This window comes from Nannobrachium achirus, assembly GCF_963921795.1.
Source record: "Nannobrachium achirus genome assembly, chromosome: 3".
In the NCBI taxonomy this organism is placed as follows: Eukaryota; Metazoa; Chordata; class Actinopteri; order Myctophiformes; family Myctophidae; genus Nannobrachium; species Nannobrachium achirus.
The window spans coordinates 61,307,359-61,328,541 of NC_137812.1; the positions used below are offsets into that span (position 1 = coordinate 61,307,359).

The 21,183-nt window shown below is 42.2% G+C and overlaps 1 protein-coding gene across 1 annotated transcript; it reads left to right on the top strand.

The window, feature by feature from the left end:
* Positions 1-2,021: 2,021 nt before the first annotated feature.
* On the top strand, positions 2,022-13,150 carry LOC308281712 (cAMP-dependent protein kinase catalytic subunit alpha-like; the record flags this gene model as incomplete). Its single annotated transcript, XM_080721986.1, has 11 exons — positions 2,022-2,083; positions 3,869-3,930; positions 5,610-5,738; positions 5,834-5,932; positions 6,027-6,109; positions 6,624-6,750; positions 8,551-8,646; positions 9,382-9,504; positions 12,182-12,241; positions 12,343-12,447; positions 13,025-13,150. Exons 1-11 carry the CDS (start codon positions 2,038-2,040, stop codon positions 13,148-13,150), a joined length of 1,056 nt encoding a protein of 351 aa, XP_080578112.1. The 5' UTR covers positions 2,022-2,037.
* Positions 13,151-21,183: the final 8,033 nt, after the last annotated feature.

The window sequence follows — 21,183 nt, forward strand, 5'->3', positions numbered from 1 at the left end:
ACGTGTATCTCTCTCTCAGGAAGGGGGGGGGGGGGGGGTACGCGAGGCCTTTTGATCAACTGCTGTACTGACCAATGCTGCTAGCCAATAGACATCGTAGACTCAAGATGCCATAGTCTGGAGGGATGATGAGCAGTGGTGGAAAGTAGCCTAACCAAACTACATTTACTTGAGTAGTCTACTATATTTGAGTACAATTTTGAAGTAATTGTGCTTGAGTATTTCCAATACTTTTACTCCACTAGCCTACATCTCAGAGGCAAGTAGGCCTATTGTATTTTTACTACACATTTATTTGAAAACTTTGGTTTATACTTTATTTACTAGTTAACTTTGTAGATTGATTATTACTAAACACTATACATTTCGGCCATTTGAAGACATCCGATACAAGCATAGGATACAAGCTGTGAGCTTGTAGATCTGCTATTTTCAAAATATGTTTTATTTTTATACATTTGAAAACATGAAATGGGACATTCTGTATAATGAGTTTTGGTACTTAAGTACATTTTGATGTCAATACGTTTGTTGTACTCAATGCATTTAAATTCCAGACTTTTCCTTTCTACATTTCTAATTTCTACATTTCAGTAGGCCTATTGATACTTCTCCTGAAGTAAAACATTTGAGTACTTTTCCTCCACTGATGATGATGATCACGCTGTGAAGTGATTGGCTAATTGGTTGTAAAGTAACAGGGAGACAACTGCCCAAAGAAAGAAACTCATTAAATTATTTCGTTTTGGAATTAACACACACAGCTGGTCAGTATTTATGGCTTCAGACTATGACCCAGACCCAGAGATAAGCCTGTTGTTAAAACACCAGTTAATATTACCCAATTAACATTTACATTTCACCGTTCTCCGGGCTATTGCCTATGATCGAGACGAGACATTTTCACTTCCAGCTAGTGGTTCCCAAACTTTTTAGCCCATGACTCCGTGAGTAGGCTAGTAGCTACCCAAAGAGAAATTAAACATCCGGATTAGCCTATATTTTATTTAAGGAATTTCTTAGATCATCTAAGAAAATCTAAGTTAGATGTGTTTGATGGAAATGTATAAAATAAAAATGTAGGAAAATACATTTGGAATTTTACTCTATGTTCGTGGCCCATAACAATTGGTCCGTGATCCACAAACGGGTCCCTACCCACTGTTTGGGAAACAGTGAGCTAGAAAGCCTAGATTCCCACGATTTTGTCTCGCCGAACCATTGGAGGAGAGAAACGGAGGTATCCATGGAAACAGTTGGAGGAGAGCGAGGACCGAGGGAAGAGGGGAAAGTAGCCTACCGTACGATTGTACGAAGCTAATGTGACATCCCAGTCCCAGCCTCCAGGGTTCTTATCGCTTTGCCTTTTTTTTTGTCAGGACGGGATAGTTTGTTCACAGCGGAATTCCCGTACCAACCATGTGTAGACGGACGGGCTAAACGGATAGTTTTGCTCCAGCTGTCAGCGCTAAATTTCGGTGGTGGATAGGCTACTAGGATAGGCGGGACGTTCGCTCCCCTGGAGTTCCGTCAGGTCGCTCGGCTCCTCTCTCCCAAACATCGAAAGGCTGTGCTGTGTTCATTTTATTCAGCTGTGTTCGTGGACGTTAACTGGACCACTGTCTGTCTGTCAACGCGGTCTCCCTCAGCCACTGCGATCGGCGCGTTTCGGGCTGTGGAGAGGGAGGGAGCCGGGTGGGTGGGGGGCTCGGCGGGGGATGCAACGAGGACTAGTGTGCGAGACACTACCAGATATACTCTTTAGTTTCCAATAGCTCCTCCATTATAACTTGAATAGTTGAATCCTTCTGATTTCTATGAAACACAAGTTGTTGCTTTACCGTGGAGTGAGTGAGAAAGGCTTTTCAATCGACACTGCAACAACAGCTGCACGGCAAGCTGTTGAAACCACCAAGACCGCTTGGCTGTAGTTATTTCATTGTAGAAAAATAGCGTCAGACCTGATCCTGTTTGGTTGGAGTTGTGGAGGCGGCTGGCGTGCAGAGAGCCACGAACCGCCTGTCACAAGTTGCCACCATGGGCAACGCGCCCACGGCTAGAAAGGGCAACGAGATGGAAAGCGGTGGGTATCTGGGTTTTTGGTCATTATTTATCATTGATCACCATCATTCATAGTCTCAGGAATGTCAGGGATAATGTGCTAATGAATCATGCATTAGTAGTGTGGGGTTTGTTTGTCGCTTATTGATTCCTTGAAATCCACCCTTTTCTCATTTTTACAGCAACTTGGCTTATTGTTCAATGCTGGGAGCTAAATCCCATCTTGCTGGTTTCTGTCTAAAACAGGCTTAGGCTATATAAAATCAAACTCATACTGTGTATTGTGTACTAATAGCATTATTGACTGGAGCTCTGTGGAGTTGGGATGGCATAAAAGCAGCTGCTCTTAATGAAAATAGACTTTAGGTTTAAATACCAGGTTTATGATAATAATAGGCCTATAACCTGTTCCTCCAATCCTAGTTTTGAAGGATGCTGGGAGTTGATGTGTGGTAGTATAGATAGGCCTACACTACAAACATGTACGCTACTGTATTACTGCTGAACTGGTCTGTTCATGACAGTCAGTTTGCAATGAATGAGAACGGTACTTCCATTGTGGTGTCTTTGACAAGTGAATTCTTCTAGAAGGCACTGATGGTGCATGATCTTTTTTTCAGATGTCAGTAGGCCTATGGCAGATCACACACACCTCACTTTTGTAGGAGAGATGGAATTTAAAATTCTGAAAATTAAACATTATTTCAGAGTTAAAGGGATAGTTCACCCCCCCCCCCCCCCCCTACTTGAATTCATTAATTTAATTGACAAGAGCGCTGACACTGTATGCACACAAAGTTTTCAAGTAAAGGCATGGGTTGTGTTGTATTGTCCAACTCAAGCTGCACATACACTGTAGATTTGGTTTATATTGGTCTACACTTCCAACATATTTCACATACACCACCCCTTGTCTTATGTCATTGCGCACCTTTAAAGTTTAGGGGTAACACCACAAACAGTACTGACACAAAAATGGGTTCTACAGCTCCAGGGAATGCTGGCATTTTTCTTTCCTCAATATACTGCACCTCCTTTGACTCAAAGGCATGACAGATGTTTGTTAGAGAATCCTGCCCTTCTTTTTCTGAAGCTTCACCTGATATGGAATCACTGGGTTTCAGCAGGGTGGGAATTTGTAGCAGTGCTTCATCTGGTCAGGATATAGTAGCCAACATGTTAGCTGAGCATGAACTCAACTTGACCTGAATACAGCTTCACCTAAGGCAGGGGCCTTCAACGTTTTCAGGCCTAGCTGAGAGAGACATGAAGCAGAGACCCCCTCTACATATTGTATAAATGTGTGATACAGATTTGTATTACTGTCATCAGTCGGTTAGATTCATGTTAATGTGTTTTTTCAGACTTTTGACCACTTAAATCAACGTTACTTACTAAACTTGACCTTTCACCTTGTACTTTTTTACCTCTAAACCGAACCTATTTGCCGAAAATAGCCGATCTACAAGCTCTCAATGCCTTGCAACGCTTGTAGATCTGCTATTTTTGGCTAAAGTTCTCCTCAGAATTGGGATTCGAGGGTTCAAGTTTTAAAATATTATACTATCACACAAAGATTTGGCGGCCCCCTTGTAGTAAATCTGAGGACCCCCTATGGGTCCCGGATCCCCTGTTGAAGACCCCTGACCTAAGGTCAAAACAGCCTCTAGTATTTCTCCATGATGAGAACCCTCTCTCCCTTCTCTTTCCCTCTCCCTGTCTTGCTCAACATCTCTGTCTCTCTTGGTCTTCCTACACATGCAATTGTGTTAATTAAATAGTGTGATGGTTCTTTTACTTTTCACAGTCAAGGAGTTTCTGGCTAAAGCTAAAGAGGACTTTCTCAAAAAGTGGGAAAACCCAGCACAGGTGAGTGTGCAATGGACGTGTATATACCCAATGTGAATAAACACTTAATATGTGTGTACAGTTAAGCCATTCATTTTAGCCAAATCATTTTCTGCCAAAGAGGCACATCTTCTCATTGAATAGGCAAGAAACTTCGGAACGGATTCAGGTTAACACCTTGCAACGTTTCTCATTTTGATCATATCGAATGACACTTTTGCTTAAGCATGAATTTGGCATTTTTGATAGATGTGTATCTCAAAGTAGAAATGTTATTCTTCTATGGCTCCCTTGACCGGGCAAGGACAGAGAAGGTGAGAGACAAGTCTCCAGCTGGAATCAAACTGGGGATGTTGTGATTGTGTGGTTGATGCACTCTCCGGGCAGCAACTGTTGTGCCATCTTTGAAGACTTTATACTATTCTTATTCTTTTCCCTCGTGATCCTAATGTGATCTGTATGTGATTTACTCCAATGTTCAGCTAGGAACAGCATTAGAGAACATTGTTCAAGACACTTTGAGAAACACCTAAGCACTATTAGGAAAAGATATTGCTGCCTTCTTTAGAAACTATAACATTGTTATTGATAATGAGTCATATCAACTTTAGAATGAGATTAACCATCATTTTGGGGATATGTGTAGGTGCATGAAATAGTGAATGTAGTTAATGATTATCCAATCCATTGTGGACACAGAGATCAGCATCCTGCCTAGAAAAAGCATAAAGCATTTAATTTAGCTTTTCAGCCATGCATTTCTATGGCAGTGGTTCTCAGCATGTGGGTCGGGGTCCTCACATAAGCGTGGCCTACATCTGGCCTACATCCTGGCACAAAGCACTCAAAGTTTGTTGTATGCCCCAAAAGAATCTCCAGGCTCTGAAGCGTGGCCTATATCTGGCCTACATTTTGGCACAAAGGGCTCAAAGTTTGTTGTACGCCCAGTGTCACATTGGCCAAGCTTCGCGGGACGCTTAATTAAATGAACTCATAAATAGCACCGCTCACTTCACACTAGGTGTGATTGGGGGGGGAGCTCTGAAGCGCTCCTCTTAACGCCAAGTATCATAGGCTTCTCTCTCTTTGGAGAGAGACACGTCAGTAATCTGAACATGATATCCAAGTCTCTTCTGTCCTTCTATCTGGCTTCTGTGGACACGGCCCATTACATTGCATTGCATTTCTCATCCTAGTGCAGGGGTCTTCAACGTTTTCAGGCCAAGGACCCCTTAGTTGAGAGAGAGATGAAGCAGGGACCCCCACAACCTTGTCATAGATTCCATATAGTTTCATTGTTTGACAGCACGATCTTCAGTGTATTTTGGATTCATGTCAATTTGTGTTTTCAGATATTTAACCACTTGAACCGTCAATACTTAATAAACTTTACCTTTCACTCTGTACTTAGTCTGCTCTGTTCCCGTCTACACCAAAGCTCTTTGCCAAAAATAGCCGATCTACAAGCTCATAACGCCTCGCAGCGCTGTAGATCGGCTATTTTTGGCTAAAGTTCTCAGAATATGGACACAAGGGTTCAAGTGGTTAATATAAAAAAGAAGAAAAATAAGTTTCTATCACTCAAAGATTTGGAGGACACCCTGTAGTAACCCCCTGTTGAAGACCCCTGTCCTAGTGCATCCTGTGATGAGTGTTGATATGCAAGACCACTTAACCCACCTTGTCTTTACTTCCTTCAGAACACCGCTTGCCTGGAGCAGTTTGAGAGGTTGAAAACGCTGGGCACAGGCTCGTTTGGACGTGTAATGCTGGTGAAGCACAGAGAGACGGATCAGCATTATGCCATGAAGATCCTCAATAAACAAAAGGTCAGCTCACATTAGGGTAAAGATGTTTTTGTCTAAATGCTCGAATGTTTTGGGTAAAGCTCTTTGAATTGCCTTGTTTGCACATCTCCTCGTAGGTAGTGAAGCTCAAGCAGATAGAACACACGCTGAATGAGAAGAGGATCCTACAGGCTGTCTGCTTCCCGTTTCTGGTGCGAGTAGAGTACTCCTTCAAGGTACGGAGGAACTAGCTCTGTTTGTGAGTGTGTGTGTGCGAGTCAGAGATATTTGACACATTTATGTCAGTAATATATCTTCTGTGTTCCCCAGGACAACAGTAACCTGTACATGGTCATGGAGTATGTACCAGGAGGAGAGATGTTCTCCCATCTACGGAAAATTGGCAGGTTTAGGTTGGGACTTTTTCTAGATATTGTACACTCTTGCATACCTAAAAGAGAATAGATCATTTCACACACCTATACATACTAACATATCGTCGTTGTCGGGTGGAAACCTTGTATGTACAAAACTGTCTGTTTTGTATTTATTATTTTAAAAGTGATTGAAAGTAGTGAAAATAGCCGATCTACAAGCACACAATGCCTCGCATCGCTGCTTGTAGATCAGCTATTTTCACTAGTTTTGTGCGACAGTCTTGTGTGATGAGGCAGGGCTTTACTTTACGAAAAAACATACAAATTTGAAACTTGGAGATACAAGGTTTCTGCCGGACAGTGACGATATACATGCTATACTGTACATGCTATAGTCAAGTTAAATTTTCAATGTATTCCTACTCTTCATTGTTCTTCTTGCCCTCGTGTGTGTGTGTGTGTGTGTGTGTGTGTGTGTGTGTGTGTGTGTGTGTGTGTGTGTGTGTGTGTGTGTGTGTGTGTGTGTGTGCACGCATGGGATTATGCGCAGTGAGCCTCATGCCCGGTTCTACGCCTCTCAAATAGTTCTGACCTTTGAGTACCTGCATGCCTTGGACTTGATCTACAGAGACCTTAAACCTGAAAACCTGCTGATAGACCAACTGGGCTACATACAGGTACATCCATCCAGCTATTGTAATTAACGGCTTGAAGGACCATGTTTAGCCCATTGATTAAACTCACAGCGCTAAATGCAACTCAATTATAATTGCTATTTTCCAAATGATACAGTTGTCGTTTTTACACCCAGCAACCACATTATCTTCTTCGCCAATGGGCGAGTTGGTTTTAAAACGAGGTGTCGTCTGATGCTTTGCTTTTGCTTTAGACCAGCTTAAAGTTAGTCGGAACCGCTGGCGTCATGATGTTACAGATATTTAGACAGATCAACCATCAGGTCACCATCAAATTCAGGGCTTCCGAGAGACCCATAGAACTCACAGCCGTCCATCATGCTTTGATACGTTTAATTTAAATACAACCCAACTGAGAGTATATGATTATTAAATTGATGCCAAGATATCACAGATGTCTCTTGGACATGAGGAGATATTCGGCTACAGGAGGAATTTTGACCAGCAGCATGGCCACCTGTTCCAGCCATTTGAATCAAAATATGTCAAAATTCAACACAGTAACACGCATGTTCAACATGGTATATGACACTTCTGAGGGACTCAAATGATTAATTATCTGGGCCAGATTATCAATATATTGCATTAGTTAGGACTGGCACCCGTTCTTTTTATTGCAAATAAGCAGCAAGGGGAGAGGGAGGGAGAGAGAAGGGGAGAGATGCATATTTGAACACTAATATGTCTTACTCTTTATATAGGCTAAAAGTAGGGATGGTCCGATCAGGTTTTTTGGAACCGATCACAGAGCACCGATCACAAAAGTTTGATCACCCGATCCCGATCAATCACCGATCCGATCAAGTTATTATTTATATTTTCTAAATGTTAATGTAATAACTTTAATTCATTCATTCACTCACTCATGAATTCATTTATATATTTGCCTTATAGTTATTTACCAGCATTACTATGTATGTATTATCATAGCAGTAACTAATTATTCCTTCAGCACTGTGGAAATCAATACCCCAAAATGGCCTCAAGTGGGCATACTGAACGGCCGGATGCACCGATCGGATCGGATCGGTGAATTTACCTTTTGATCTAAACCACCGATTATCGCCGATCACGCTTTGATCGGCCCGATCCGATCCATTACCGATTGATCGGTAACATCTCTAGCTAAAAGTGATAATCCTTACTATGGCTATACCCTGACTGAACCCTGACTGATTTATATCCAAATTCTCGCTGAGATTTCTTCTTGTGAATGAAATTCTACAGAAGAATGCTGTATCTGTCACCCCACCTGCAACTTAACTTAAACACAAATCATTTTTAAAGACAACAAACAAGTTTGGTCTTAACAGCATCTACATAATGTTGATTGGACCCTGGAATTAGGTGTAGCTACACACGCTTTTAGCATATATGTGCATATAATTTTCCTCTTTAGTGCCTTACAGGTTTTTGAAGGTTTAAGGATATTTCACTTTCAAAAACATTTGCAAGAGAGACAAAATAAGTTAAGCTAAGACTTCTGTGCTGTAACAAAATAGATAACTTTCATACAAGCACCAAAGGGGCATGCTGCCAAGTGCTCCTGCCTGCTCCCTGATACTTAGCACAGGCTCTGCTGGTCTCTAGTGGTGAAAAGTGGGAATAACATTTGCTGAAAGGCCTTTCTTTCTCTTCTCTCTCTTGCTTGGACGTTGTCTCCCTCTCCCGTTATCTCTCTCTTTCTCATGTCATCTTTCTACCTTTCTGTCTTTTACTGTCTCTTTCTCCCTGTCTATATGTATCTATGTATGTATGTCTCCACATCCCTGTCTCTATTAGGTGACAGATTTTGGCTTTGCTAAGCGTGTAAAAGGTCGGACCTGGACACTGTGTGGTACCCCAGAATATCTGGCCCCAGAGATTATTCTCAGCAAGGTGAGCCAGCATCGAGAGGCATCTCTGGCCCCCTGGCTGGTGAATTTCCACAGAGGGTGACACTGGCCTTGCAGATCTCGACTGTCACCCATCAGAAGTGATAAGAATATTACGTTTCAAAACCAGGAGTGTCATGGCCTCATGAAGTGTCCTTCCTGTCTATTCTGTTTATCTCAGACCCCTAGAAAGAGAGAGTTATGACACTTACGTCGACTCCCATTGGAAGCGTGGAAAGCTATGGAAGTAGCTAGCTTAGCCTAGCTTACTGGAGCCTGTTCTCATTCTTAGCGAGCCTTTGCTGCTCTTCAGCCCTGTCCGCCCCCATTATAAACGAGGCAAGTAGACTAAATCACGTCTTTTTCCCCCTTTTAATAATGTTGTCTACCTTGGAGAGGGCTGTGAATGAGTTCAAAGCGGGGAAAAGGACGTGATTTAGTCTACTTACCAGCGAATGAAAATGCCTCGGTTATAATGGGGACGGACAGGGCTGAAGAGCAGCAGAGGCTCGCTAAGAATGAGAACAGGCTCCATGCGCCGCCACTTCCGGTCTGCGGCGAGATCAAAGCGTGATGCCACTCTCTTCTAAACCACACTGGTTTATCTCACATATCTCTCTCATACACCTGCTCTCTCTTTGTATTTATCCAGCTCTTTTTCACCCTCTCTCTTTCCTCCTCTTCTGGCCTTCTGCCTGTCCAACCCTTCCTTTTACTCAACTCTACCTAACTCTCCCAGGGATACAACAAAGCAGTAGACTGGTGGGCGTTAGGTGTGCTGATCTATGAGATGGTTGCAGGGTATCCGCCATTCTTTGCTGACCAGCCCATCCAGATATATGAGAAGATTGTATCAGGGAAGGTGAGCTGCCTCACACCTTCTTATTCCTTCTGCTAGCCTTATTTCTGTATATGGAGACATGCTGCGAGAGCCCAAACATGCTTACTCAGTTATTCGCTATGTGAAAGTAGAGTTCTCAACGGGCCTGGAAATTAAGGCCCGGACCTAACTGGGCCCTAACTGGGCAGGCCCGAGGCCCCTACTAGTTATCATACATTTTAGGCCCTACCCGGCCCGAAAACGTCTGGTCGGGTCGGGTATGGTCGCGTCTATCACAGAGTAATAGTAATAAAATAATTAAAAAAAAACAATTTTCTTTTTTCATTGAGCCCTAGGCCCTACCCGGCCCTACTAATTAGCATACATTTTAGGCCCTACCTTACCCTAAATGTCGGTCGGGTTCGGGTATGGTCGGGTTCGGGCAGAATTTGAGAACTCTATGTGAAAGTCCTATGACGTCTATGACATCTGACATCATCCATACAATCCCCTTTATGCCCATACATGGAGATCCCTATGTATAGGCATCATTGTAGATTACAGGTCATATAGATGACATGTCAGCGTTCAACACCATAGTCCCCTCCAGAATTTACAAGCACAGAAATCTAGGACTCAACCCCAGCCTGTGCAGCTGGGTCCTGGACGATGCCAGGTGGTGAGGATGGGTTCCAACACCTCTGACACTCCCTGCAGGACCCTCAACACAGGAATGCAGACCCACAGTCTGCATTCGGAGTCCCCTCTGCTGCAGTGTTTCTCAACCTTTTTTCTGTATGGGCACACCTTTCATGTCCCAAGAATCCATGGACACACCAACATAATACGGGGATGTAAATATCGTCACTGTCGGGAAGAAACTTTGTATCTCCAAGTTTCAAATTTGTACGTTTCTTCGCAAAGTAAAGCCCTGCTTCATCATACAAGGCCGTCGAGGCGTTGTGTGCTTGTAGATCGGCTGTTTTCACTAGTTTAAATCATTTTTAAAATGATAAATACAATACTGGCTTTCAAGCAGTTTCAAGGGGCACACTTGACCCGTCTCAGGGGCACACCAAAGGTCCCCAGGCACAGTGGTTGAGAAAGACTGCTCTACTGTATGGTGGGCGAGGTGTGGGTCTATTGTACACCCACAACTGCGAGGCCATACACAGCTCCAACCTACTGGTCATGTTTGCTGATGACAACACTGGTAGATCACTGATGATGATAAGAGAGGCTCAGGGATGCGACCTGACAAAATGGTGAACAACCTGGATCTCAATGTCAACAAGCCCCATAGGCTGATTGTGGACTACAAGCCGGACAGAGCACGCTCCATTTACATCGACAGCATCTGGCTACTGACAGATAGCCAGACCCATCGGATTAACCATCAATGATTCATGCGTGCGTGTGTTTGTGTGTGTTTAATGCCACTCAAGTTCAATTGATTATGTGGATTGATAGCTCTTGTTTATTCTGATTTGGAAATGTTGTGATGTGGCTATGAAAACAGCTCGATGAAAGTAACTAACCGAAAAGTCATATTACCATAATTATTTCCAAATTGTTTTCCACACTCTTTTAATAACATCTTGTTGCCACCCCTACATCTGCTAAGGTTTAATGACAAATCAGTGGATAATTAGCGCTACCAACTGTTCTTTTCAAGCCATTTTACTTCTAATATTCTTATTCATATCTAATATGGATTTACGGTAGTTGCAAACCCAAACACCATACCACCACTGCGCAATGGAGTGGCACGTTGAAAGTGGCGCATCAAAACACTGCAACTAGATGCTCCACCCCCTTGCTCTCATTGAAAGGGACACTGATGCTTCTGAGGCATATGAGTGACTGTGTCCTAATGCCAAATAGCCAACCCATTAAATTAGAAAGCAATGATGATTTGCGCTCTGGAATCTATGTGTTGCTCTCCCCTGAAATACAAGCCTGACTGCGGTCAAGTCAGGTCTGAATCCATGGTCTAGCCCTTTTCATGTGAAGGACCCCCAAAATGATATGTATTTGGCCACGGACCCCCATCTCAAAATATTTAGTTCCAAGGACCCCCCAGAAGCAAAATTTGAGTTACAAATGTTCGCTTAAGAAATACATATATTCAAAGATTTGCACACATTTTCGCAACTTTTCAAAAATAGAAAGCTCACAGCGCGGCACACGCTTGTATCTACTATTTTTCAATAGCTTAAGTATAAAATAATGAAGCCCGTCCACCTTGGGCCCTAGTAACTCAGTCCCACTATATATATATATTATACCCAATCACTGAATATCGGTAGGCCTACGTCTCCAGCTTCAGGATATGTATGATACGGATTTACTACGAATTTTATGACTTCAGTAGTTTACAATCTAGGCATTTAGCAGTCGTTCTTAATTCAGAGCGACTGTGGTTCTCAAAACTTTTATTTTGACCATCATAACTAAACATCATAACATAGCTACGGCCATACTCTACCCTGATTGGTCGAGGACTGGCTGGCCACCTCTGAAAACGGAATCTAGCTATGCTCGTAACACAGGCCATGGTGGAAGTCCTTATATGGTCAGCACACATTCTAGTGAGGAGAATGAATGGAAAATGTACCAATTATATTTTTATTTGAATGTAATACAATCACTGAATATACCTTTAATGGCTGCATGATTTTACTTTCCAATGTTGTCAATCTGTGCTCTCCTCACCCAGGTGCGCTTTCCATCTCACTTCAGCTCAGACCTTAAGGACCTGCTGAGGAATCTGCTACAGGTCTGCAGCAGACATTTATTTTTTTTACCTCAGGTTTTATTTTCTGGTTCCTGTTTATGTAAATTCCCCAAATAGTCAATTGTTCTGCTGTTAAATGGCAGGTGGATCTCACGAAGCGCTATGGCAACCTCAAGAATGGGGTCAATGACATCAAGGGACACAAATTCTTCGCAACCACTGACTGGATTGCCATCTACCAGAGAAAGGTGTCTGTATGAGTGTGTTACTGTGACTTTAGATGTGCATGTGCACTGTATGTGTATTGTGTTTGTCTCCTTTTGCTTGCTTGTATGCATGTGTACCTTTACACAGTGTACTACAGCAATGGTTCTCAACCTGTGGGTCGGGACCCTCAGGGGGGTCCCCAAATTATTTTGGGGGGTCCCCAGATAATGTGCAACATTGTTTTCTCACTCAACAGTAAACAAACCAACATAAAGTTTAAGTGTACTGCACATTTCTAAAGTGACAATGTAAGGACTTTTTTATACCTAAAGAAAATTACAAAATAAAACATTGGCCAAATTGTCAAATATTAGAGGCAGAAATTGGGAAAATAGCTGATCTACATGCTCACAACGCCTCGTGTTTTGATCTGCTATTTTCACAATAGAACCGTGTTATACAAAATGTAATTCCTCAACTCCTAGTGCTCGTAGGGTGGGGGGGTCCCCAGTTAAAATATGATTAACCACTGTACTACAGTACTGTGCATAAGCCTGCATGCAGTGTCTTTGATAGCCTAAAGTTGCTTATTTAATAGTTGTATTTATTTGTACATAGGTGGAGGCTCCATTTGTCCCCAAGTTTAAAGGACCAGGTGACACCAGCAACTTCGATGACTATGAGGAGGAGGAAGTCCGTGTCTCCTTCACAGAGAAATGTGGCACGGAGTTCGCTGAGTTCTAGAGCATAATGAGAGAAAGAAAGAAACAAAGAAAGAAACAAAGAAAGAAACAAAGAAAGAAAGAAAGAAAGAAGGTGAGGGACAAGAGAAATGAGTAAGAGGGCTAATCAGGTGGCAGATGGAGGTAGGGAGTTGGAGCAGCTGTCTCCTGGCACCAGCGACAGAAGGAGAAGGGAGAGTGACGACCAGCAGTGTTGCCTTTGCTCTTACATGCCTTTTTTTTCTCTTTTCTTTTTTACATGTATTACTTTGTCCTTTTTTGAATCACTTTGTGAAAAATATCATGAATATGAAGATGTATGGGTGCTGAGGATTCATGGTTCTCAGAATGTTCTCAGGCAATCGCTTCCTCATGTTGCCACCTCAAGTCTTGCCTACTCTATATATAGTGTGGGGATTTAAGGGGAGCAAATACTAATTTCGTGCAATTTTGACATAAAGCTGCTCTAATGATTTAGCTAGGGCGCCCGAGTCTGCGACATTCGGGGTCACCCTGAGCTACATCTGTGCAAAATTTTTAACTTTTAGACTGATTAGCACGAGAAAAAAAAACCCCTAAGGCCTCCGACTAACATGAATACTCACCCATACGTGTATTGTTTTCTGAGGCCATTTCTAGCCCACGGAATGTTTTTTGTGCAAAACAAATGCCTGCAATGGATTCAGCATCATGACAAACCCCTAGTTAGACCCCTCAGATCCTCCTTAAATACCCAGAAAAAAAATCTTTTTCTGGGTATTTTCCTCCTGTATAGAAAGTCAATGGGAGCCCAACTTGATTTGGCCGCTGTGGCGACCCCGAAGGTCGCAGACTCGGGCGCCCTAGCTAAATCATTAGAGCAAGCCCTGGGCTACATCTGTGCAAAATTTCGCGCTTTAAGTCAAAATTGCACGAAATTAGCATTTGCTCCCCTTAAATCCCCACACTAATAGTCCATGGGCCATACGAGATCGGAAAGAGATCGGAAAGGTGGCAAAGGTTATCATGCATTTTTGAAAAGCTCTACATCTGTAGATTATAATTTGGTATGATAACCCGTTCTGAGACACAGCTAAATTGGTGTTATCAGCCGCTAGAGTTGGTGTCCCATAAACTTTACATTACAGGAAAAAAAAGCAAAAAATTTATCTGCTTTAAGTAACATATGAGGGGTCAAACTAGGGGGTTTTCATGATTCTGAATCCATTGCAAGCATCTGTTTTGCACAAAAAACATCCCTTCGGCTAAAAAACGTCCCCACAAGACTATGGTTTAGTGATGAAAAGTGATGAGTCATCACTTTTCACACTTTTGTGGGGGCCGTTTTAGCCCAATGAATGTTTTTTATGCAAAACAGATGTTTGCAAAGGATTCAGAATCATGGAAAACCCCTAGTTTGACCCCTACTTAAAGCAGATTAATTTTTTGCTTTTTTTCCCCTGTAATGTAAAGTTAATGGGACACTCTAGCAGCTGATATCACCAATTTAGCTGTGTCTCAGAAAGGGTTATCATACCAAATTATAATCTACAGATATATAGCTTTTCAAAAATGCATGATAACCTTTGCCACCTTTCCGATACCGACATCTCGTATGGCCCATGGACTAATATTCCCATACCCACCTGTTGCCATGGCAAGTCACAAACCCCCCCCCCAACACACACACCCCCTCATTACCTTTTTGTCAACCTCACCTTACACTTCTATTAATGTGTGATCCCACCTGATATAACTTGGGGCAGTTCCAAACGCAACAAAACACACAATCATGCTAATCCGAGTCTTTGCCTGCAATCTGTCCACCATTTTAACATAAGAAAATAACTTTGGCCACCACTTGCGCCTTGAGGTTTAATTGCTTTCCCTTTGTGTTCATGTTTTCATTTTAACTTGTCCAGAATTATTTGCACAATTTTAAAGTTGAGTCAAAGGGCAGTTATAAGTGATACAAAATGGAAGGATTGAGCTAAATTACTCTTAAGCCATAAGCCTAAGAGATAATTGTATATATATATCTTTGATAATCTTTTTCATTAAAAGGATTGTTGTCTTTTGTTGAGGTGTGTTAACTTGCACCCCTTGCTGCAGAACTTGTTAAAGTCATGATAAATATTGCTCTTTGGTCATTCTTTTTTTTACTCATGTTCAGTAAAGCTGCTTCCAATCCAAATGATCCATTGTTGTGATAATTGTGGCGTATATTCCTTTTAATATGCTCTTTCTTTAATTACTTTGAATGGAGTTTGGTGATGTTCAGGTCTCGTTTCAGGTCCTTTTCCTTAAAGGTCCTACACCATGCATTTAAAAATAATTTATATAACACTGTTTGTGTCCCAAAAACGTTTTTGAAAAGGTTTGAGGCTAAATTACCACTCCTGAATACAGAGCCCCTGTCATTTCTGCCTGGCTTTCAGAGCATTTTCAGCTGCAGTACCACCTTGTCCTGAGTGGGAGGACTGCGCTATTGAGCCAGTTTTGGCCCCACACTCCTCCCCACCTCCTGCTCAGCAGGCCTGCCCACCCCTCCCAACCCTCTCCCAGCTCCTCCTGCCTCCTTCTCAGGCCTGCCCACCCCTCCCCAACCCTCTCCCAGCTCCTCCTGCCTCCTTCTCAGGCCTTGTGACATCACAAATCTGACATTTCACAATCAGGACCGTTCTGAGACATGCTAACATAGATCTGCCCATAAACTGAGAAAGACACAATGGTCAGAAATAGGACTTTGTGAAGATAGAAGTTGCTGGTGGGACACCAAGAAAATACATAAAAATTGGAAAAATGAAAATTCATGGTGTAGTCCCTTTAATAGCTTTGGACTGCATGAGTGTGGTGTTTCTGAAGCAGCAGAAATCTCCATAACATGTTGCATAACTAACATAATACTGTAATTCAGAGTTTAAATTGAACTCTGAGTATGTAGTATGTACACACACCTTACACATTTTACTGAGTACTAGATGGATATTATATCTCTTGAGAACCTTGGAGAAAAAAAGCTGAAAGGTTGCACCTTGATTTACAGTGGGCATTTACTCTATCAAGATTCATTGCTTAAGTCATCAGGAAACACACCTCGGGTGTTAATGGTTCAAACCCACTACAGCTAATACAAAATAAATAAAAAATCACAAGTGTGAGTGAGCGGTACCTTAGCATTGCCGATACTATAGTACACAGTAGGCCCATTCCCACTGGGCCAGATAACAGATAAAAAAATCTCTTTCTCCATATATGTTTCCATTCAAAGTGGATGGTAGATACAGATAAAAAAAAATATCTACCACAGATATTTGCCACAGATACTTTTATCTGTGGCAAAGATGTCGGAGTGGCGACACTTCCATAGAGGTTAGGATTAGGGTTAGGGTTAGAGATACAGTAGGGTCGGAATGGAGACATGTCGGAAAGGAGACCGTTTTCCTGTTGAGACCAATGACGAGCAGTTTTTGAAGCGGTGAAAGCCGCTTCCAATGAGTGGCTTTGTGTGTCCCATGTCCATATATGGTCATTTCAGACCAGAATAAACAGGTTTTTTCAAAAACAAAATGTGTGTCCCATGTCCATATATGGTCATTTCAGTCCAGAATGAACAGGTTTTTTCAAAAACAAAATGTCTGTCACCTCATGTCCATATATGGTCATTTCAGTCCAGAATGAACAGGTTTTATCTGTCCGAGGTTTGATTTTTTTTATTAGAGCAGTGATAGCTTTATTAGAGCAGTGATGGCTGAGTGGTTAGAGTCCATACCCAGAACACCGGAGGCCCCAGAGGTCGCAGGTACGATTCCCCGCTCCAGCTATCACTGCTCCCCTCCCCCTCGCGCTCCTAGTGGGCAGGACTGGGTTCAGCTGGGTTAAGCTGAAAAAAGCAGCTGGGTTGGGCTGCGACATCTGAATTTCCCTCGCGGGAGGAGTAGGTAACTATTATTACCGAACCGTCGTTGAGCCATTGCGGGGTCGCGTGCACAAGGATTGAATACAGGTTCAGGGTTCAGCACTGCTCAACTGTCACCCGGTAGTGATACGCACTATGGGACAGACAGACCTAAACGCCAGAAGAACGGCACTTTGTTGACACTCCCACTACCCGCTCAAGGGTCAACGGCCTTATACATGGAAATGTGTCTGTTTTCCCTGTGTTTCCTTAGAGCTCTATTATGATCCAGGTCTTATGCCTTATGCCTTAACTTCTTTGCCTTTTTTTACTATATATACACATTTTTTAAAATATTTCAAATAGCTGATCTGCAAGCTCACAACATGCAGATGTCGATCAGCATTTGAAGTATTTAAAAATGTTTTTCAAAATAGTAAAAAAAGGCAAAGAAGTTAAGGCATAAGGCATAAGACCTGGATCATAATAGAGCCCTTAGTGTGTTACAAGATCCAATAGTAAGGTAAAGTTAGCCGAAAGTTAAACCAATCTGGGAACTAAATCTAAATCAATATCTTTCTTCACAAATGTTCATAAAGGTGTCTACTATCACCTCTGAACTTTCTCAATCACAACTCCCTTGGGGAACTTTGTGGGAACCAATCAAAGTTGGGGGTATCGGGATACCTGGGTCTGGGATTAAAGGGGATACAATTAGAAAAATGCCAATATGAGCATATGAGGTGTGTAATTAGGGTATTTTGGGGCTGCTGAATCCATTCCAACCATTAGTTTTCAGTTAAAATCACTCCTTGGCCATAAAATAGGCCTAAATGGCTAAGGCTTAGCCAATCATGTCATTCGAGTTCACCTGTGTCCTGTTAGTCCCTATGTTTTAAACCCTTTTGAGTGTTCCTTGTCAGATTGTATCATGTTATCATGTGTGTCATGATTAGCTCTGGTCCATCGCGTCACCTCCCGGTGACGCTCTGACAGACCCGTCGGGAAATGGCTATAGACCCCAGTATCTCAGCCCCTCCGAGCGCTCAACATCAGTCAAAATAAACAAAACTATTTCACTACTCACCAAACCAAAGGTAGTTTTGCGTTGTTGAAACTCTATTCTCCGCGGTGGTGAACCCCTCAGCACCCCACCCACTCTGCAAAATACACTATTTTTGGCATGAAATAAAGTGCATCCAACTCGACCGCCGCTTATTTCCGGGTTGTGAACCATTGTATCTGCGGTGGCCACTAGGTGGCTCGAGGTGGGTGCGTTTTATTTCATGACAAAAATGATGTATTTTAAAGAGTAGGTGGGGTGCTGAGGGGTTCACCACCGCGGAGAATAGAGTTTCAACAACGCAAAACTACCTTTGGTTTGGTGAGTAGTGAAATAGTTTTGTTTATTTTGACTGATGTTGAGCGCTCGGAGGGGCTCAGATACTGGGGTCTAGCCATTTCCCGACGGGTCTGTCAGAGCGTCACCGGGAGGTGACGCGATGGACCAGAGCTATGTCATGATGTGCGCTTACCCACCTGATCTTGAATAGTTTTCATGAATTCAAACCCTACTCCAACCATTTTTTTATTGCCAATATTATGTCTCGTGGACACAAAAAGGTAGTTTGTTGTGGCCTATTTTATGGCCAAGGAGTCATTTTTACTGATAACTAATGGTTGGAATGGATTCAGCAGCCCCAAAATACCCTAATTACACACCTCATACGCTCATATTGGCCATTTCCCCCCCCTTTAATCCCAGGCCCACAGGATACCCCCAACTTTGATTGGCTCCCAAAAAGTCCCCCAAGGGAGTTGTGATTGAGAAAGTTCAGAGGTGATAGTTGACACATTTATGAACACATTTGTGAAGAAAGATATTGATTTAGATTTAGTTCCCAGATTGGTTTAACTTTTGGCTAACTTTACCTTACTACAAAACAGGACTGTAATGTTTAGCTTGCAGCCCTTGGACTTTTGTATTTTGCAGAGTGGCCCCTGAGCCTTGAGTATCCCTGCTTTTATTTAGTGAATCCCCACACTGGGTCTCATCACAACAGTCAATATTTGCCTATGGAGAGGCCAAATCATTGCTCTTCCAGATGGAACAGTTGAAAGCCTCCAAAGATATTTTTGGTGTGTCTCCTGTTGTGGGCAGATTTAATAGGTATCAGAAAGATCTGGTTGCATTCGCTTCTCTTATTGCTAGACATCGCATATTGCTGCAATGGAATAGTCCTTGCCCCCCTCCAATATCGTGGTTAAAAGACCTGACATCATTAACTTAAAGTGATAGTTCACCTATTTTTGACATAAAGCTGTGTGAAATACTTGCCATAAAATAGTGGTTACAAATGTATTAATTCATTACCAGAGTCCCATGGTCAGAGTTCTGGTCAGTTTTAGATAAATATAAAGTAGTTCTGGTGATTTGGCAGGGGCTCATGGCCCAATCATTAAAAATAGATGAATCCACAAAACTAGCGTCATTTGTATTGTTGACTTATTTCTACCAAATAGACCAACTTTCGTTCAACTTTGACCCCTCTGTCACATGGTACTATTTTTTGTGTCCAGTATCACTACGCCGCTGCAACGTATTTCCCCAAAACAAGGTGCTTTGCAGTCAGCTGATCAGAACGAAACCTCGCTCTATATGGTAGAAATAGGCCAACAATAAAAATGACGCTAGTTTTGTGGATTAATCTATTTTCAATGATTGGGCCACGCCAAATGGCCCCCACCCCATTGGAACTACTTAATATTCATCTAAAACTGACCAGAACTCTGACCACAGGACTCTGGTAATCAATTAATACATTTTTAATACATTAATACATACACAGCTTTAAGAGGGTGGGTAAGAGGGTGCTGTTGAGACTAGCCTGGGGGGGGGGGGGCACAGAATTCATAGATCTAGAACACATAGAATTCATAGATATAGAACACAGAATATGTACAGTACAGTACAGTTAGGTACAGTAGAGTACAGTAAACCACCGCTCAGTTCACACGGGTGTGATTTTTCTCTCCTCGGGGCTGTGGGTGCGTAGATGTTGTTCTGTTATGTTGTATTACTCGTATTGTATGGTTTTGTCTGCGTCCATGTATGTCCTGTATTTTTTTTTAAACTGACAAAACTCAATAAAAAGTATGAAAAATGTCAGCTGTTTTCAAAATAAACAATGCAAGATTGAGAGTAATTAACAGTTACAGGTGAGAAGAGTCTATAGAACTTGCCCAACACGTTGACCAGCTCTTGCAATTTCATGTTATTATCTAGTAATAGGCCTGATCATAATGCGCTTACTTGGCCTATTACTTGCGCCAGCAGAGCGCGCAAGTACTGCGTTCAGCTGCATGCGTATGTACTTATGTATGCATGTCGGTGTCGTCTGTGTTTAAGCCCGTAGGCCAATCAGGGACCAGCATTTCTGGCAACGTCATCATTGACAGCCAATGAGGGATCAGCATTCCTGGTGATGCCAGTGGTGATGCCAGTGGTGAGTGCCCCTCATGGCACGCTCTGCGCACCAGTAGGCCATGTACTTGTGCACAAGGAGCAAGTTGGCACCTCAACAGAGTTCAGTTCTATAGTATTATTAGGCTACTGTTGTAAGAGGCCATGTTGAAATTCCACAGTTAATGTATTTCAAGGAAAAATGTTCACAATATCATTCTGTGTCTACTCCAGTGTTGCAGTGATACAACTTCCTCTTGATGCAGGCACAATGCTGCACGTGTTGTACTTTTAGGTTTTGGGGAAATTAGATCAGTGTAAACCCAGCTGTTATACCCTCCCCCCTCAGCACGGCAAAGGGAAGCTATTATGGATTGAAAATATAGGCTAATAATAGGTGTAATATTTTGCAATATTATGAGCATCATTCTAATAAAGTTTTACATGTAAAAAATGTAAAGAACAGGTTGTAGGCCTATTATAGTTATGTTTGTTTTAGGAATTATGCAGTTGAGAATGGACCATATATGACCATCAAAGTATCTTTCTTGTAGAAAACTGCATGCATATAGAATCTATATGCATAGGCTACTTTAAAAACTGCGTTAAAGCATGCATATAGAATCTATATGCATTATGCATACATAATCTATATGCATACTTTAACGCAGTTTTCTACAAGTAGTCTACATCTTGTATTATAGATAGACTATAG